This window comes from Chionomys nivalis, chromosome 8 (assembly GCF_950005125.1).
Source record: "Chionomys nivalis chromosome 8, mChiNiv1.1, whole genome shotgun sequence".
In the NCBI taxonomy this organism is placed as follows: Eukaryota; Metazoa; Chordata; class Mammalia; order Rodentia; family Cricetidae; genus Chionomys; species Chionomys nivalis.
The window spans coordinates 50,292,767-50,312,428 of NC_080093.1; the positions used below are offsets into that span (position 1 = coordinate 50,292,767).

At 50.4% G+C, this 19,662-nt stretch overlaps 1 protein-coding gene across 1 annotated transcript; it reads left to right on the forward strand.

Moving 5' to 3' along the window:
- Nucleotides 1-7,216: 7,216 nt before the first annotated feature.
- Peli3 (pellino E3 ubiquitin protein ligase family member 3) lies at nt 7,217-18,568 on the forward strand. Its single transcript, XM_057778364.1, has 7 exons — nt 7,217-7,279; nt 8,423-8,575; nt 11,387-11,516; nt 12,092-12,193; nt 13,587-13,781; nt 14,073-14,261; nt 15,666-18,568. The coding sequence occupies exons 2-7, from the start codon at nt 8,424-8,426 to the stop codon at nt 16,233-16,235; spliced, it is 1,338 nt and encodes a 445-aa protein (XP_057634347.1). The 5' UTR covers nt 7,217-7,279; nt 8,423; the 3' UTR covers nt 16,236-18,568.
- The last annotated feature ends 1,094 nt before the right edge of the window (nt 18,569-19,662 follow it).

The window sequence follows — 19,662 nt, forward strand, 5'->3', positions numbered from 1 at the left end:
TTCTAGACTGGGTTCCTCTGTGTAGCTCTGACTGTCCTGAAACTCACATCTTGTAGTTCAAGGCTGGCCTTGAACCCAGAGATCCACCCACCTCTTCCTCCCAAATCCTGGGGTTAAAGGTGTGCGCCACCAACACCCCGCTCCTATTAGTCTCTTTAATTGACATGTTGAGGGTGGAAGACAGAGTCTAGCCTCGAGTAACAGCACCTGGCTAGTGGTTTGTTATAAAGAAATTAGTAACTAATACAATCAGGCACTGAAGTGAGTTGTTCCCAGCAACATTTGTGTTTAATCCTCCCGGTGACTTTCTGTGGGGCATCTGATGTGTTATTTACAGAAACCATTAGTTCAGTGTCAAAGGAGACGTAAATTATAGCATTCGTCGTCTTCTGAGCACACAGGCCAGCAAAAACTTTAAGGGTCCAGCCACTAACAGTTTCAGACTTGAGAACTCTTCTGTATCTCACAACTGCCCAGTTTTGTTGGGGAGCTACAGCAGCAGCCACATACAACTGCTGGGAGTGTGGCTTTTGTTTACACTGCCTTTGTTTGACTCTGCGAAGCTGTGTTGCTGTGCCTGTGTGAAACACCTGATGAACGGCCCATAGCGAGGCAGGAGAGGGGACTAGACAGGGCTGGCAGGCAGAGAGGATAAACAGAGGTGAAGTCTGGGGGAAAGGGATCCGGGAAAGAGGGGAAGGAGGACTTCAGGGGCCAGCTACACAACCACTCAACTAAACAGCGAGACACAGAGTAAGAAGGAAAGAAGAAGTACACAGTAATAGAGAAAAATAAAAGTCCGAGGCCACAGATAGATGGGATAATCTAAGATAAGAAAAACTGGCAAGAGCCGGGCGATGGTGGCGCACGCCTTTAATCCCAGCACTCGGGAGGCAGAGGCAGGCGGATCTCTGTGAGTTTGAGACCAGCCTGGTCTACAGAGCTAGTTCCAGGACAGGCTCCAAAGCCACAGAGAAACCCTGTCTCGAAAAACCAAAAAAAAAAAAAAAAAAAGAAAAAAAAAAAAAGAAAAACTGGCAAGAAACAGCCAAGCCTAAGGCTGGACATCATAACTAAGAATAAGTCTCCCTGTGTGATTTATTTGGGAGATGGGTGGTGCCCTCCCCAAAAAAAGAGCTAAACGAGTTAAAAAAGTAAAAACAACCAGCAACATTTTGGCGTTCCAATGCAGGGCTAGGGTAAAAGAAAATCCAGCAACATGCAACAAATAAAAGAGCATGACTACATGCCAACAAAAGCATTTGGGGAAGTGGAAGATGGTTCAGGAGAAAAGAAAAAAAAGCACTTACATTTATTTCTTCCAGAGGATCAGAGTTTAGTTCCCAGCACTTACACCAGGAAGCTCATAACCATCTATAACTCCAGCTCCAGGGGATTCAAATCCTCTGACCTCTGAGGCACCCACACTCATGTGCATATATTCACATATGCAAACACATAATTAAAAATAATAAAATATTTTTTTAAAAACGAAAGTATTATGTACAAAAACAGAGCTGGATTTGCTTTGTGTGCTGTAGTTTGCACAGGCCTGCTCTGCAATGAACTATTCTCTCTCCTCACCCCCTCCACCACTCTTGGGAAGCAGCAGAGCTCAGCACATGTTGGCTTTTCCCAGTCATTTCAGATTTCAACTGGCTCTTCTTTCTTTCTCTATATTTTGGTTTGCTTATTTTATGTGCATGAGTGCCTGCCTAGATATCTGTGCACCACAAACACATCTGGTGCCTGTGAAGATCAGAAGAGGGCACTGGATCCCATGGAACTGGAGTTACAGACAGTTGTGAGCCACCATATGGGGACTGGGAACTGAACCTGGGGACTCTGCAAGAGCAACAAGTGTTCTTAACCGTGAGCCATCTCTCCAGCTCCTCAGCTCAGTCTTGAGCCATTCACCCTCCTCACTTCTCCTGTACTCATGATGACCTCGCCAACCTCAAGACATTTCCCTAGAGACATGGCATTGGGATGATCCAGAGACCCAGAGACCACTGTCAAAAGCCTCACTGGGGTGAGCCAGAGACCCTGAGACCACCATCTAGAGCCTTGCTGCCTCCATGTTAGCGTCTACAGAGACTCTTGGCATTTTGCTGTTCTGATTGTCAAATCCACCGTTAAGTCCCCTTATGAGCCTACTAACCTCTCTCAGTCTTGTCCTTCTGAGGCATATAAATTCCAAGGCTTTCACATGTCACCTTGAAGAGTCCATGGGTTAGCCATGGTGACCACAGCACAAAGTACATACACTGCTGCCACCCTGCCACTAGGCTCCTGATGATCATATGAGAAGTCAGGTCAGCTCTCCTCTGCTCAGTAGCCCGAGATCTATCTTTTCCAAGTTCTCCCTCTGGCCTCCAGTGTAGGCTTAAGCAGAGTCCAGTGTCTCAGCTCCCCCTTGTCTCTCCCAAACACCCAGCCAGGAGTATGTGTGCATGTGCAAGTGTTCAGAGGCAAGAAGAGGGCGTCAGATCTCCTGGAGCTGCAGACGCAGGCAGATATGAACTGTCCAATGTGGGTGCTGGGAATGGAACCACTAAGTCGTCTTTCCAGACCCCTGTTTTATCTTGAGACAGCATCTCACTTGTAACCCTGCCTGACCTGGAACTCACTATATAGAGCAAGATGGCTGTGAACTTACAGAAATCCACTTGTTGGTTTTTCAAGACAGGGTTTCTCTGTAGTTTTGGAGCCTGTCCTGAAACTAGCTCTGAGAGACCCCTGGAGTTGGGAGACTCTCACTCAAATCTGTAAATAACATAACCCCCCAAGAACTCAAAAGAGACCGTCCTTGCTGTAATCACACGAGGTTTATTGACAGGAACCAGCACGCCAAGACTTATATCCCATGCAAGGGTAGAGGAGTTTGACCCCAAGTAGCTTGGAGAAGGGGTATTTAAGGGAAGAAACCACAACCCAAAGCGGGTAGGCAGGGCGTCATTGGAAGATTCCAAAAATACTAGTGATGGTCGGGTGGTTGGTGGCACACGCCTTTAATCCCAGCACTCGGGAGGCAGAGGCAGGCGGATCTCTGTGAGTTCGAGACCAACCTGGTCTACAGGAGCTAGTTCCAGGACAGGCTCCAAAACCACAGAGAAACCCTGTCTCGAAAAACCAAAAAAAAAAAAAAAAAATACTAGTGATGATCACAAGGAGGTAACGCCCCATTTCTCAAGATTGTTCTCAAGATTATAATCTAACTTTGTGGTCAGCCAGTTCCTGGAACAAAGTCACTGAACTGGCTACCTAGATTTTTTGGCTCTACTCTTTCTGCTAGGGGGTCTGGATTTATCCTGGTCTTTCAGTTCTTGTAGACCAGTCTGGCATCGAACTCACAATGACCCACCTGCCTCTGCCTCCCGACTGCTGGGATTAAAGCATGCTCCAACACTACCTGGCTTGCTGATACTTCTTGAATGCTGGAATAAAGCTGGCAATGTCTGAACCCTCCCCCTCCCATACCTGGACTGTGCTAGTGTAAGGTATACCCAGAACCATAACCTAGAAGAAGAAACCTTTGAGTCTTGGCCACCCCTAAGTCCTCTACTGCAGCCTGGTGTGGGGTGGTAACAACAGGGATTCCAGTTGTTGGCTCACACTTGTGAAAGCTGGAGCAAGCTTCCCTCCCTCTCTCGGCCTCCATTTCCTCGTGTGTAAACTGAGGTCTCTGATAATAGTTCAGTACATGAGTGCCTTCTCTAGCAGACAGTGTTGGAATAGCAGATTTCCTCCATACTATAGGCCTTTAGAATTGAAACCCAGCGAGGGATTTGTGTGGCCTTCTGGGTGAGCGGCTTCTAGGAGGTTCTTTTTTCGAGACAGGGTTTCTCTGTGGCTTTGGAGCCTGTCCTGGAACTAGCTCTTGTAGACCAGGCTGGTCTCGAACTCACAGAGATCCGCCTGCCTCTGCCTCCCAAGTGCTGGGATTAAAGGCGTGCGCCACCACCGCCTGGCTTAGGAGGTTCTTGAATAACCAATGAGTACGTTTCTTTGGCTGCTGGACCTTGACAGTTGGCAAAGCAGTTGGTATTTTCACTTGTTTTTAGGTAAGGAGTTAATGGAGTGGATTAGCGAGGTGGGTTTAGGGCATCTGGGAAGTTAGGGGAGACTGTATTTGTTTCCCTTTAGTTTGCTCAGTTTTTTAAAAAGATTTATTTATTATGTATATAGTGTTCTGCCTGCAGGCCAGAAGAGGGCACCAAATCTCATTACAGAAGGTTGCCAGCCACCATGTGGTTGCTGGGAATTGAACTCAGGACCTCTGGAAGAGCAGCCAGTGCTCTTAACCTCTGACCCATCTCTTCAGCACCTCCCACTCATTCTTTGTGGCAGAAGTCACAGGCCATCTCTTCTGTGCATAGGTCCTTGATCTCCTCATAAAGCACACTTTAGACTCAGGGATTGGGGCAGAGGTGCAGCTCAGCTGGCAGAGTACTTGTCGAGCACCTAGGGAACACTGTGTTTGATCCCAAGCACTGAATAGACTAGGTGTGGTGGCATAGACCTGTAATCCCAGCAGTGAAGAGTGGAGACAGGAGAATCCATAGGTCATCCTGAGCTTCGACTTCAAGGTTAGCCTGAACTGCACAGAACCCTATCTCAGAACAAATGCACAAACCCACTGCTCCAGACCAAGAGATACTAAGCAGCAGAGGCCACATCTGAGCCTCCATTTTTTTTTTTTTAACAAATATATAAAGTCAGGAGTTCTAGTGAAGGGCTTGGTGGCTTTTTTTTTTTTTTAATTGAGCTCTACATTTTTCTCTGCTCCCCTCCCTGCCTCTCCCCTTCCCTTCAACCCTCTCCCATGGTCCCCATACTCCCAATTTACTCAGGAGATCTTGTCTTTTTCTACTTCCCATGTAGATTAGATCCATGTAAGTCTCTCTTAGTGTCCTCATTGTTGTCTGAGTTCTCTGGGATTGTGCCTTGTAGGCTGCTTTTCTTTGCTTTATGCTTAAAAGCCACTTATGAGTGAGTACATGTGATAATTGTCTTTCTGTGTCTGGGTTACCTCACTCAATATGATGTTTGCTAGATCCATCCATTTGCCTGCAAATTTCATGATGTCATTATTTTTTCTGCTGTATAGTACTCTATTGTGTAAATGTTCATTTTCCTTATCCATTATTCAGTCAAGGGGCATTTAGGTTGTTTCCAGGTTCTGACTATGACAAACAATGCTGCTATGAACATAGCTGAGCACATGTCCTTGTGGCACGATTGAGCATACTTTGGATATATATCCCAAAGTGGTATTACTGGGTCTTGAGGAAGGTTGTTTCCTAATTTTCTGAGAAATCACCACACTGACATCCAAGGGGGCTGTACCAGCTTGCACTCCCACCAGCAACGCAGAAGTGTTTCCTTTTCCCCACAATCTCTCCAGCGTAAGTTCTTAACAGTGTTTTTGATCTTGGCATTCTTACAGGCGTAAGATAGAATCTCAGAGTTGTTTTGATTTGCATTTCTCTGATGACTAAGGATGTTGAACATTTGCTTAAGTGTCTTTCAGCCATTTTAGATTCCTCTGTTGAGAGTTCTCTGTTTAGGTCTGTACTCTATTTTTTTATTGGATTATTTGTTCTTTTGATGTCTAGTTTCTTGAGTTCTTTGTATGTTTTGGAGATCAGCTCTCTGTCTGATGTTGGGTTGGTGAAGATCTTTTCCCATTCTGTAGGCTGTCGTTTTGTCTTGTTGATGATGTTCTTTGTTTTACAGAAGCTTTTCAGTTTCAGGAGGTCCCATTTATTAATTGTTTCTCTCAGTGTCTGTGCTACTGGGGTTATATTTAGGAAGTGGTCTCCTGTGGTGGCCTTTGCTTTTAATCCCTGCTCTTGGGAGGAAAAGGAATAATATCTCGTGAGCTGGAGGCCAGCCTGATGTATATGGCGAACTCCAGGCCAGTCGGGAGTACACAGTCAGACTCTGTCTTAAAATACAAAGCAAGGAAGCTAGAGCAATGTCTCAGTGGTTAAGAGCAATGGCTGCTCTTCCAGAGGACCCTAGTTCAATTCTCAGCACTGACATAGTGGCTCACAACCATTTGTAATTCCAGCCCTAGGGGTCTGAGCTTCTGGCTTCTGTTGGCACCAGGCATGCAAGTGGTACACAGACATGTATGAAGACAAAACACTCATATACATAAAAATAAAACAGACTAAAATTCTAAAACAAAACAGACAACAACAGAAATAAAGTCAGGAGCTCAAGAGCCTGGGGTGTTTGTTTGTTAGCGGCAAGTGCTCGCTAGGCTGTATAAAGCCCTAGGTCAGACCCCCTCTTGGTTTCTCTTCTGAAAGTCATTTCTGTAAATCTGTTTGCAATTATTGTACTTGCCACTCAAGGATTAAAAGACTTAATTTGCTCAAATTCAACGCAGAGAGCCAAATACAGACAGAAGAGATTTCTTTTGTAAGTTTGTGGTCCGGAGGAACTGAGGGCCCAAAGTCGGCTCTCTTGAGGAAATAGAAAGGATAGGAGCGTGCTGGTGGGAGGGGAGGCAGCTGTGTTTGTCTCCGGACACCAAGGAAGCCAGAGTCCAACGAAGGCTACAGAGAGAAAGTGATCAAGCTGAACTGGAAAACATACGCGCTTGAGACTACCGCAGTGGCGTTCCTCGGCCTCCGCGGTGACGAACCTTCCCCCATCTCCTTTAGTAGTATCCTTTTCTCAGCTCGCCCCCCAACCCCCGGCTTCTCTCTAATGCCAAGGTTTCTCCAAATGGGAGGCTGGGTCTTGGAGTCCCCTTGTCTAAGGTTGGGGAAAGGAACCTCTAATCTACTGTGAGGAAGCTTCGGTCTCGGGAGGAACCCCGGAGATCCTGGATGGAGGGTGAAGTATCTGGAGCCTGGAAAAGGGGAAGGGTCTTGTAGACCAAGTGGAGTTCCTCTACCAGTCAGGAGAGGATAGGGAGTCCCTCAGAGGGAATGGCGGGAGGGACTTCATTGGTTCCAGGGGCGCGGGCTCCCAAAAACCCTCTTGGCAGCTCTGTCTACCGCAGCCTAAGCCGCAGGAGGCGGAGCCTCGGAGTAAGGCGGGGCCCCATAGGGGGCGGGCTCGAGGGGCGGAGCATGTGGCAGGGGTGGAGCTTGGAGGTTTGTGTGCTCAACCCTCCCTCCTCCGGGCCCCGCGTGTCCCCGTGACGAGGCTACACCGAGCAGCCGCGGGCCGAGTCCATCCCGCCGCAGCAGTCCCGGGGTGCAGCGAGGGTGAGGTGGGTGGGGGCGAGCAGCGCACAGAGAGCCCTGAGCGCCGCCAGGTGAGGTCGGAGAGGTGGAGGGACGGGGAGGCGGGGGCTGTGCCGGGAGTGTGCGGGGGGCGTGTTTGCGTATCTGGTGGCGGTGAGGTTTGGGGAGCGGGTCTGAGGGCTAGCTCCTGTGTCTGTCAGCGCGTGGGCGCGTCCCTGCGGTAGCAGGTCTGGGTCTGCTGCGCCCGTCTAGGCACTGCCCGCGGTGCTAGGGGTGTGCGGGACTGTGTGTGTGTGTGTGTGTGCGCGCGCGCGTGTTTGCGAGGGGCCACCGGGTTGTGTATCTGCGTGTACGCTGGGGCCGTCATTGTGCCTGTCCCGAGCGCGGGGTGCGGGCCTGCCTCAGCGCAGACCATGCTGCCTTGGGGTTGTTAAATAGGCAGCCTGCGGGGGACCCGCTCTGCTGCAGGGGGAACCCGATTGAAGAGCGCCGCCCCCACAGGCCTCTGGAGACCAGAGCGGCCTGAGGACCGCAGACAGACACCTGAGGGAGGAAAGGAGAGAGGGAGAGAGGGAGGAACGGAGGGAGCGAGGGAGGTGGTGGTGCGCACCGGGGAAGGATCTGAAGGCCTGTCTGCAGTGCCAGATCAAGATGGGGAGACTGAGTGAGGTGGATGACAAGAGACAGGCAAGCGGACAGAGGAAGGCAGGTTGACAGGGGAGAATCGAGTGTGGGAAGAGAAAAGGCAGAAAAGGACAGTGCTGGGAGGACAGAGAGTCATTGGGAACGGACTGACCGACAGAGGCCTAGACCTGCAAAGGTGCAGAAAGATTAACGTGAACACATAGAGCGAAGAACCTGTCAGAGGGTAACTGAGGTCTTGGGGTTAAGAGCTTAAACCAGGAACTAAGTCTGAGAGGTAAGGTCTCTTGAGTCCTGGCTGCTCGTCTTCCAAGCATAGTCCATCCAAAGTTGGTGTATTCCACTGGCCCCATCAAATATCCTGACCCTCTGATTTCGCCGTTCTTTCTTGGCCTTTCTCATCAGTCTCCCTCCTTGGTATCCCAACAATGTCATCGTTTAGGGGAGGCAGAGTAGTTATGGTAACAAGTGTTGAAGGGCCACTCTTGCCGTGGCCTTGCAGCTAGCCCGAGCTTGAGAGGAGCTGGGGTGGGGCGCTGCAGAGTTCTTTTCTCCTCTCCCACTCTGCTCAGAATGGTGCTGGAAGGAAACCCTGACGTGGGATCCCCTCGAACCTTGGACCACCAGCACCCAGGGAACAAGGGCTCTTGCATCCTCTCTTCTCCTGGTGAAGACGCACTGCCAGGCGAGGAACCCATCAAGTATGGTGAACTCATCGTCCTGGGGTGAGCCTCCCTAGTCCGGGAGTGATGGGCCTTGGGTAACCCCTTCCTTGGGTCAACCAAAACAACAATGGGTTCCAGCTGCCTTCCCCAGGACTCTTGGCTCTTTGTTTCTTGTTACCTTTCCAGATGAAAGACAAAATTGACCAAACCCTTATCCATTCATAATTACATGGTCTTTCTGCTTCTCATAAAATTCCTGAGACAATTCTTAACTGCTTACCAGGGTTTCTAATTAGATGAGAAAGGGTCTGTACTGTGTGTAGGTGTGGAGAAAGAACTCTGGTGCTGAACAAAACTCTTTCATCCCAATCCTACTTCTGCAAGGTGCCAAACTTTCCTGTGCCTCCGTTTCCCCATTCTGAAGACAGGGTTGACACTAAGACACACCCCCAAAGGTTATCTGAAGGAAGGGACTTTTGTAAAGGACATAGATCAAGTGTCTGGGAAGCAGGTGGTGCTAAACCTTTTCCTGGACATTATTTCATTTCAATCTTTACAAAGATGCTGTGAGGAAGGAAGTGAGGAAACCGAGGCTCAGAGAGGGGAAGTGACTGGCCCAAGGGCACACAGCTGGTAAGTGGCAGGGCTGGGATTTGAACCCAGGTCTTCCTAACTGTAGATCTAGCACACTGTCAGTAAGCTGCAGCTCACTCTTGTGCTACAGATGAGAAAGTAGAGGCTATGAAAGAGGTATTTATGGGCCCTGATGGCTGGACAACCCCCAACCCCACCCTGTCCTTACCTACACTTCTCATGAAACTCTTCCCCCAGGCACAGATGCTTCCTTCTCTCCCTGTGTCTTCTTTGACCTTGTTTCTGCCCTGAAGACACAACTTGATCGGCTGTAGGTTCATGATGGAAAGTAACAATACATAGCAGTGGCTGTCGTCTGGTGACTTGTATGTGCCACCTCACCTTCCTTCAAATAACAATACTCGCTCAGTCATATCAAGAGCTTGCTATAACCATGCCAAACTCTGTCAAGCATTTTACAGTGTCTTATCTTGTTTGCTTCTCAAAATCAGCCTTCTGAGTAGGTCCTGACAAATGACCTCCATTTCAGAGAGGTATGTCAGGAGCCAGGATGTGTGTATGCCAGGTTCCTGTGTGTCTCAGCCTGCATCCCGATCTGCCCCCCTCTAGCCCTGCCTCTGCCCATTCAGAAGGGTTCAGAAAGGTAAAAGAGATGCTCCTCACCAGGGTGCTCACTTCTGAAAAGCAGCTGCTTTGTGTCCCGACAGAAGGAAGGGCTGTGTTTCTATCTGTGCAAGGCCAGGGATGGAGGAGACTGCAGACTCAGAGAAGGGGCCTTGTTGACAGCCCTCTGTCCTGAGCAGCTCGGGGAAGCCTCACTAAAGCTGTATGTCAGAGCTACGGGAGAACACGCGGAAGTCACACATGGAGTCAGGTGGAGTGACACTCACCTCTAATCCCAGCACTCAGGAGGTAGAGGTAGGGAGGCCAACCTGGGTTACAAGAGACCTTGTCCCCAAATTGACAAAAAGAAGAAAGAGGGAATGAAGGAGAGAAGGTGAGGAGAGAGAAAAGAAGCTGTGAGATACTGGAGGAACCTTCCATCTGGCGAGGCAGAATCTCTGGATGGCTCTAGAGAATATAGATTTTAACAGACATACTAAATTCTAATTGATCCTTGTATTTGGCATTTTTTTTCTCTTGAAACAGGGTCTCACATAGCTCAGGCTGAACTCCATCTGATCTTCATTCTTCCAAGTTCTGAGATTATAGGCATCCGCCACCAGAGCGCATTTATGTGGTGCTAGGAATTGAACCCAGAACATTGTATACACTAGACAAGTCTCCACCTACTGAGCTTCATTCCCAGCCCTGTATTTGGCAACTACTTATTCCCTTCCCCAAGGCTTTCTATGACTCCCCACTACTTACAGGAAACATTCGTAGCTCGGTATTCATACCACCACACTACACTTTACCACCAGGTCTCTAAAGCCTGTCCTCACTACAGCCTACCAGTCTTAGGGCCTTGGCTCAGAGTCCTCTAGATTGAAGGACTTTGGCAAGTCTAGGTGGAATATGACTACAATCTGGCTTCTTTTCTTTTTTTTCCCCCTCCTGGGCCTTGACTTGTCTAATTTATAAACTAGGAAGAAAGACACTTCCCTGGCAGGACACTTCACACATTCCATTAGGTAATGAAAAACACGAAGGCCCAGGAACGGAGGCAGCAGCCATAGCAGCAGTCAAGCCAATGAGTCACCTCCTCTTTGCTTCTCATGGCCATCCCCCTGAGTAAAAGCTGGAAAGGTGTGGAAGCCAGACATAATGGAGATTGTGGAGATGATGGAGGGGTGGCATTAGAAGCTGGTTTCTTCCCTGCCTGGTCATTTGTGGTAGTTGCTTGACGAATGACCCTCTGATGCAGAGGTCTTTCCAGCCTTTGGGGCCCAGGGTAGGTGTTTGCTTGCAGAATCTCAGCCCTGGGTTCTTATCCCAGCTCCTGCCACTGGGGCTTGAGTGTGCTTGACTTGTGCCTGGGTCATGGCAGGTGGTTCCTCCACTGAGGGCACAAACATGACTGTGATATAACACCTCCACGATCCTAGCATCTGCTGTCACAGCTGAGGCATCCAGGGAACACTGGCTCATTGCAGGAGGGACCCCACCGCCTGCCCCTCAATGCAGCCATTTGCTGTTCTGGGCTCTTGTAGCTTTGGGTGGTTCTAGCATTTGTCTATCGCTGTAGGTCTGCTCTGCTGGCAGTTTCCTTCAGGTCCTCTGGGGCTCACTCTCTTCTTTGTCTTCCTCCCACTGTCTCTCCCCTCACATCCACAGCTACAATGGGTGTCTGGCAAATGGGGACAAGGGCCGCCGCCGAAGCCGCCTGGCACTGAGCCGCCGGCCACATGCCAACGGAGTGAAGCCAGACGTCATGCACCACATCTCCACACCACTCGTCTCCAAGGCAAGCAGCTTATCCCAGTGGAATGGGTGCCGTCCTGTCCTGTGTGCCCTGGGCTGCCCAGGCCCAGGTCTTCGGCCTTCCTAGACCTACTGCCCATGGCCTTTCTGGAGCAGGGGAGCCTACTATGTCATTCCTCACTGCCTATTGGCTCAGCAAAGAAATAGTAATGATGGGGCTGGAGAGATGACGGCTCAGTAGGGTAAGAGGGCTTGCTATGCAGGCATGAAGATTTGAGTTTGGTTCCCCAGCACTCACGAACTAAAAACACACGTGCCTGTAACCCTAACACTGTTGAGGGCAAAGACAGGAGGATTGCTAGGCTTGCTGACCATCATCCTAACTAAAGCCACAGGCTCGGGGCTGGAGAGATGGCTCAGAGGTTAAGAACACTGCCTGCTCTTCCAAAGGTCCTGAGTTCAATTCCCAGCAACCGCATGGTGGCTTCCATACAGTCTCCTCTGCACAGGGTGTAGCCGCCCCTTTCTGGGAGTGGCTACTAGGTCTTGAGCTGGCCTCTGGCTCAGAAGTTTACACCTCTCTTGTACCCTGGGAAGTGACTGCCTTCTCTCCACCAGGCCCTGAGTAACCGAGGCCAGCATAGCATCTCGTACACACTGTCCCGGAGCCACTCAGTCATAGTGGAGTACACACATGACAGCGACACAGACATGTTCCAGGTATGTTCCGTCTCCCAACCTCTGCTCTGCAGGTATTCAGGGTCAGGCCATGGGCCCAGATACCCTGGACAGGAGTTTCTGACCACTCATTGCAGTGGACTGCCCTTTGATGGAAGCAGGATGTGTCAGGCTGGGCCGCTGACTTTGCAGTCTGTAGCAAGTCAGCAGCCCTCAGCGTCAGGACACTTAGAGGTGATATACAGCTTTGGAATTCAGAGGACAGGGTAATTCTCATCATGCCTAGGTTCATCTCTGTGTACTTACCATTGGGTGACTTTGGACAAGAGTCATTTAACATCTCTGAGTCTTATTTTCTCATCTGTAAAATGAGGCTCATAGTAGCTTCCCCCATGGGAAGAGTAACTGAGATCTTGTATAAAATGCCTAGGTTAGGCCTAGAGAGAGGTTAAGAGCACTTTTTGCTCTTGCAAAGAGCTCATGTTCAGTTCCCAGCACCCACATCAGCTGGCTTCAGTGGCCTGTAACTCAGATTCAGGGGAATCGATGCCCTCTGGCCCCCATAGGCTCTTGCACACATGTGCAATAAAGTCATTCAGGCACACATACAAATACAAAAATAAGTGGGTGTGGTAGCTTAGACTTTAATCCAAGCACTTGGGAGGTACAGATGGATGAATCTGAGGCCAGCTTGATCTACATAGAAAGTTCCAGGTCAGCGAAGGCTATGATAGTGAGACCCTACTTAACAACAACAACAATCTTTGTTTGTTTGTTTGTTTTTCAAGACAGAGTTTCTCTGTAGTTTCTTTGGAGCCTGTCCTGGAACTAGCTCTTGTATACCAGGCTGGCCTCGAACTCACAGAGATCCTCCTGCCTCTGCCTCCCGAGTGCTGGAATTAAAGGCGTGCGCCACCATCACCACCCGGCAACAACAACAATCTTTAAAGATGCATTCTTACTAAAGTTTAATTTGCTGTTACTATTCCAGGGTGTCACCTTTTAATGGGTCTATCGGCAGATGAGTTGGTTCTTCCTGAGTGGGGTGTTTCTCAGAGCTATGGGGCCACAGAGCAGATGCTTCTTCATGCCGCAGCTGATCAGATGTAGAGACCCTTCATACAAGCCCAAAGGATGTAGAGTAGTTTCTCACCTGTGAGTTGCAACCCCTTTGGGGTTGCATATCAGATAATTACATTACCATTCATAATAGTAGAATAATTACAGTTATGAAGTAGCAACAAAATAATTTTAAGGTTGGGGATCTGTATTAAAGAGTTGCAGCATTAGAAAGGTTGAGAGCCACTGTCCTAGAGAGTTGTGGTGTGCTACTCTTTGGGTCTAACGTCTTCTTTGTTTGGTTGTTGCTGAGACACTGGGTGAGAAGCCTGTGAGATCCACCTGTACGTGTGTGCTTGTCCTCCTTTCCTTGTAGATTGGCCGCTCTACGGAAAACATGATTGACTTCGTGGTAACAGACACATCTCCTGGCGGAGGAGCCACAGAGGGCCCTTCTGCCCAAAGTACCATCTCCCGCTATGCCTGCCGCATCCTCTGTGACCGCCGGCCACCCTATACTGCCCGCATCTATGCTGCTGGCTTCGATGCCTCTAGCAACATTTTTCTTGGAGTGAGTGAGCCCCCAGCAGGGCTTACCCTTCCACAGAGTAAGCTGATGGGAGGGAGGCTAGAGGGCCGCTGCAGCCTAGGGTGAGGGGCCGCTGCATAACCATCCTCTGCGTCACTCTCCTATGGCTTAGCAGCCCACTTCTTGAGGAAGCAAAGTGGGGTACAAAGAGGTCAGGTGGTACCCAGGACCTCTCTGGGAAACTCCAGGCCTCAAAGGGGGTGGACAACACCTCTGGCATGCAGCTTTTTGGAAGCGCCTGGAGTTGTGAGCTTATCCTTCATGTGGTCCTAGGAACGGGCAGCCAAATGGAGGACTCCTGATGGTCTGATGGATGGCCTGACAACCAACGGGGTCCTGGTGATGCACCCAGCAGGTGGCTTCTCCGAGGACTCTGCCCCAGGTGTCTGGAGGGAGATTTCTGTCTGCGGGAATGTGTACACATTGCGGGATAGCCGCTCAGCCCAGCAGCGGGGGAAGCTGGTAGGTGGCCTCCTCCATTTCTCCCCCCCTTCCCAGGCCCTCATAGTCAGTTCATAGCCTTTCCAGACTGGGAGATGATTGATGGTACTTCTCTCCAAGAGAGTCCACTAGGCTCAGTGTGTTCTTGACGCTTGTCACCTACCCATAGACAGGGCCAGAGCAAGGCCCCTAGGCATAGTTTCATACTGCGGGGGGGGGGGATCCAGCAGGTAATATGAGCTAGAACTGCACAAATGCAGTGTGTAGAGCCAAATGGCTTTGAGGCTGGGAAAATCACATCCTCTTCCAAGGGCGGCACTTGGTCTGCGTGTGCGCAGTTTATAGCCCAGAGTGTTGGCAGCTTATACTAGTCTGTCACATTCAGGGAGGTTTAGCGCTATTATTCTTTCCCAGCAGTAAATGGCCTTTGGAATAGTCCTTAGGCTGCTAGTCCAGAAGTACCCCTCTAGTGCTATTGGCAGCTGGGAGTAAGGGGTAGGAATCACAGGGCCATACAGCTATATTCCTTGACTGGACCACACAGAATTCTCCCCTGGTGTCAGCACATAAGAAGGTTGTGAGTTCTAGGCCAGCCTGGGCACATAGTAAGAGCCTGTCTCAAAATCAACCCGGGGACTAGAGAGATGGCCCAGTGGTAAAAGCACTGACTGTTCCCAGGCTCGATTCCTAGCATCCACACGGCTGCTCATGGCCATCTGTAACTCCATCACCCTCTTCTGGCCTCCATGAGCACCAGACATACATATGGTGCATAGTATACATGCAGACAAAACACTCATAAATTAAACAAAACGAAAAGCAAACCACACACGTGAATGTGACGTGGACATATACTTGTTATGTGCCCACTGTATACCAGACATCATTCCATGTTTTTGTCTGGGTGGCTTATTTAGTATTCACAAGGCCCTTTGAGAAATGGAATCCACTTTGAGGCCCAGGAGACCAAAACACAGAAATTAAGTTATTCTCTTAGCTGAGTAAGTGAATGGCAAGACCAGGATTTGAACCCAGGCTCCTTCTAGAGTTCTTGCTGTGATCCATGACCCTTAGGACAGCTGCTTTGGGCTGGGTAGCCAGTATTCACCATGGGATATATTTGCTCTCTCTGCTACATCCTGCTTCTGCCATTATGGGAGAGCTTTGGAAAACTTTGAAGAAAAACATTGCTTTGGGTCAGACTTTTGGATTTGACCTGCGAAGATACCAGAGCCCAGGTCCTACTGAGAACAGGGGCTGTATGTACTTGGTGGCATCTGTCTTCCCTGTGTCAGCTGGCCTGCTGACCTAGGGTGTTCTCTCCAGGGAATGTCACTGGCCAGATAGGTGGCTTCTCTGGGGTGAGGCTGCCTGACGGCAGGGCCCGAGAGCTCTTGGGCTAAGGCCTTCTGCTGCCTCCGGCAGGTGGAAAACGAATCCAACATCCTGCAAGATGGTTCGCTCATCGACCTCTGTGGGGCCACACTGCTGTGGCGCACTCCAGCAGGGTTGCTGAGGGCACCCACACTGAAACAACTGGAGGCCCAGCGACAGGAGGCCAACGCAGCACGGCCCCAGTGTCCTGTGGGCCTCAGCACCTTGGCCTTCCCCAGTCCAGCCCGTGGCCGCACAGCACCTGACAAGCAACAGCCCTGGGTCTACGTCCGCTGTGGTCATGTCCATGGCTACCATGGTTGGGGCTGCCGGAGGGAGCGAGGCCCTCAAGAGCGCGAGTGTCCTCTTTGCCGCCTTGTGGGACCCTATGTGCCCCTGTGGCTTGGCCAGGAGGCTGGTCTCTGCCTGGACCCTGGGCCACCCAGCCACGCTTTTGCACCCTGTGGCCATGTCTGTTCTGAGAAGACTGCCCGTTACTGGGCCCAGACACCACTGCCTCATGGCACCCATGCTTTCCATGCGGCCTGCCCCTTTTGTGGGGCTTGGCTCACTGGTGAGCATGGTTGTGTCCGCCTAATTTTCCAGGGGCCACTGGACTAGGCTCTCCAGGGTCCTTGCTGCCATGCTTGCCTACCCACCCAGGTCCCCCCTCTCCTGCCATTCAGAGGGAGCTCTGCATGTGGGACTGTGCCTGCTGGCAATAGCCACACCAGTTGGACACATTGGATGGGCTGTGACCCTCCCCTCAACTCTAGCCTCTAAGACGATCCCTGAGATCTCTATCCCAGTCGTACTGATGGGGACTTTAGCACCAGCTCTGCCCCAGGCTGATGGAGGGTGCCCCATGCCCCTGTCCTTCCTGGGATATCTACATCATGCTGCCTACACTGTGTCCCTGGGGGAGTGAAGGGGCCATGGCCCCTGACTTCCAGCTTAGTCCGGTTGTGCCCTGAACCTGCCAATCTGGTAACAGCTACTCCTTCCCCCTGCTGCTGCCCTGGGTTGCTCTATAAATCTGCTCAGCTGCCCTCACAGACCCACGTGACCCACATGCATGCAGTGTCTCCAGCACTCTGAGTACTGAATGGGCCGGCAGTCTGAGGTCAGCATTTGCAGGCAGGATAGCACCAAGTGGAGGTCACATGGGCAGTCAGGTTCTCCACCAGGTGGAGTTCACAGCCTAGTGAAGGGTAGACTGCCTCGCGGGTGTTAGGACCAGGGAGTTCCAGGTTCTAGGGCTAGAGAACAGCACTTGATGGATTTGGGGAAGCAAAAGGCTTCGTCGAGGTGGCAGCACAGGAGCTCGGCCGCCAGGCTGGCTTGGACTTTTCCAGGCCCACAAGGTAAGGGCTCTGTACCCTCTCCGCACAGGCTCAGGGTAAGGAAGCAGGGATGGGGAAACAGATTAAGGGATGCTGGAGCGTAGGGTGTGGTCATGCTTGGTGGAGATTCAGATTCTCATTTGTGAACAATCAGGAGTCAGCTCCACGGCACTGGCTCTGACCCAAGGGCTACCAACACTGAACAGTCACTGTGTGTCCCATCCCATCCTAACAGTCACTTCAGCAGTGTTCACGGAACCCTCACTAGGTACCAGGACTCTGCCTCTTGAAGATTTGGTCATTTAATCCACACAGTGATCCAGGAAGGGAGATGTCCCCACTTAGGTTGGTAGAAAGATAAAGTTACAATCTAGTTGCAAGGGGTTATGGGAAGCCACACCTACCCATCAGACTATACTAAGGCTGGGCAGGACGGAGGCAAGGCAGTTTAGAATCTATTTCATGGAAAAGCTGAATAGGTAGATGGATATATATCCACCTGCTCAGTGTCCAGCCCCATGTGGGCCCCAGCAATGAGCAAGGGCTCCCACATAGAGGAGGCCCTGTGGGACTGACGCCAGAAGCTGATCACCACATCCTGCTGGCCACCTGTACAAGAAGGCATTGCCCCGAGAACTCTAGAGGGCCTGAAACCAGAGCCACATCTTGATTGGCAGACACTGCAAAGGCAGGATGGAGTTTGGAGGGCAGCATAGAAGAGCAGGGAAAGTGCCTAACAACCAGCATCCGTAGAGAAAGAGTGATGGGACCAGGGCTGTAGGCTGGGACCTGGTGGACCCTGGTGACTGTGGAAGTCAAGTCAGTGCCAACCCCTCCCTACTCCTGTTGGTGAGTCAGGTCTTCCTGTGAACCAGGGGCCGAGCTGGGGTTTCCCCCTGATCATTTAAAGGAAAGTGAACCAGGAAAATAGGTAGGTAGACAATAGAGAAACAAAAGGGGGTGGCTCTGAGTGTAGGTGTGACCTTGTCCTCAGTGCAAGATAGATGCCACAGCTTCAGGGAGGTGCAGATTCCACAAGAACCTGCACAGCTGGTTGAGGCCAGAAAGACCAGGCTTGGGCTATTGAGAGGACAGAAGACAGCTTTCCCACAGACGAGTGCCACAGCTACCATGGGATGCATGGCAGAGGGGATGCCACAGTGTGAAGAACATTTCAGCCCTACCCCCAAACACTAGAAATGAAACTCGACCCAGTTCTTGCTAATGCTCCTGTTGAGGACCAGGCAGGGGAGCATATTCTGATCTCATATCCGGTTTTGAATCTCAGACTCTGGGAGGAAGGACCAATGAAAGGTACCTGCCTGGGCTCTGGGAAGAACTCAGGCTGGCGGTGGGAGCCAGCCCTTGAGCTTCAGATTCCACAACTGTCAAATGGAACGACATTCTCTAAGGCCTCTGCTTGCAATCCCAGCATTTGGTAGGGTAAGGAAGGAGGGACATTGTGTGTTTATTGCTAGCCTGAGCTACATGGCAAGATCCTGCCTCAAACAAACAAAAACAAAGAGTACTTTGTTCACCAGGGGGATGTAAACATACAGAAAAGCCATGACCCATTAATAGAATGTGCTACGATGAGAGAGAGAGAGAGAGAGAGAGAGAGAGAGAGAGAGAATATGTTGGGTAGGAGGAGGGAACAGTGTAGTGGGAGGTCTTAGGAAATCTAAGTTTTCCCACCTGTGCAATTGATACAACATTGATATGCTATCTCAGGGGTTTTGCAAGAATTAAATGCGATTCTATATGGCAAGCTGCTGGTAAAGGAATTCATTCAATAAGTACTCCTATCAGTTGAGATTATAAAATGGCACCATGCAGCTTGGTTGGGGGTCTTGGGTACTGGGATCCTTCACTTGCCTGAGCTACCCCTTGGTTGCTATGGACAGCTCTATCTCTCCTACCTGGTTATGGTTACACCAACTTCATCTGAGTCAGTCCACTTTATCCCTACTCTAAAACCTAAAACAATACCTAACAACAATGAAAAAAGGCAAAAGGACAGAAGGGGAGTTTCCTCAGGACATAAACATAATATACACCAATCAGAGGCAACAGCTCCTAGTGTTGTGGTGACAAGCCCCTCTTGGGCACCTTTGTGAAGGAGAAGTCGGTGCCTGTACTGGACGTCAGTTACATTGGGCTCTATACATAGGTGTGGCAAGGAGAGTGGGTTGGATTTCACTCCCAAGACACTACCTTCTACACAACCCTAGGGGGCAGCACTATTCCTTGACGGTCTTCCCTCCCTCGGAGCAGGTGTTCACTTATTAGTCCTGAAGTAAAGCTGACAGAGCCCAAATGACCTAAAGTCACTTCCTGAAAGGTGACAGACGTCTGATTTGACCTCAGTTCCCAGTCTAACCCAAGCTTTTTACATTTTCCTCGTCAGTCAGCAGGAACTTGCACACACTACTAGAAGTCACTCAGACATCACCCTGACTAGTAAAAGCGGACAGTATGCTTGCCTGCACCCTGGGCTGCCCGAGTGGCCGGAGGCTGCTTTCCTATTCTGTCCGGTGAACATCTGCACCAAGAAAATGCCAGCTCCTTGCTGGCCTTGTTTCCGCGCTAGTGAAGCTCCTGTACCATTTTTCTGCACTCCTGGGTGGAACTACTTCTGCTCTGCCGGAGCTTCCTCGCGTGTAGCCACCACTCTTTGCAACAGTTTTGCAGTCTTCAAATATCAT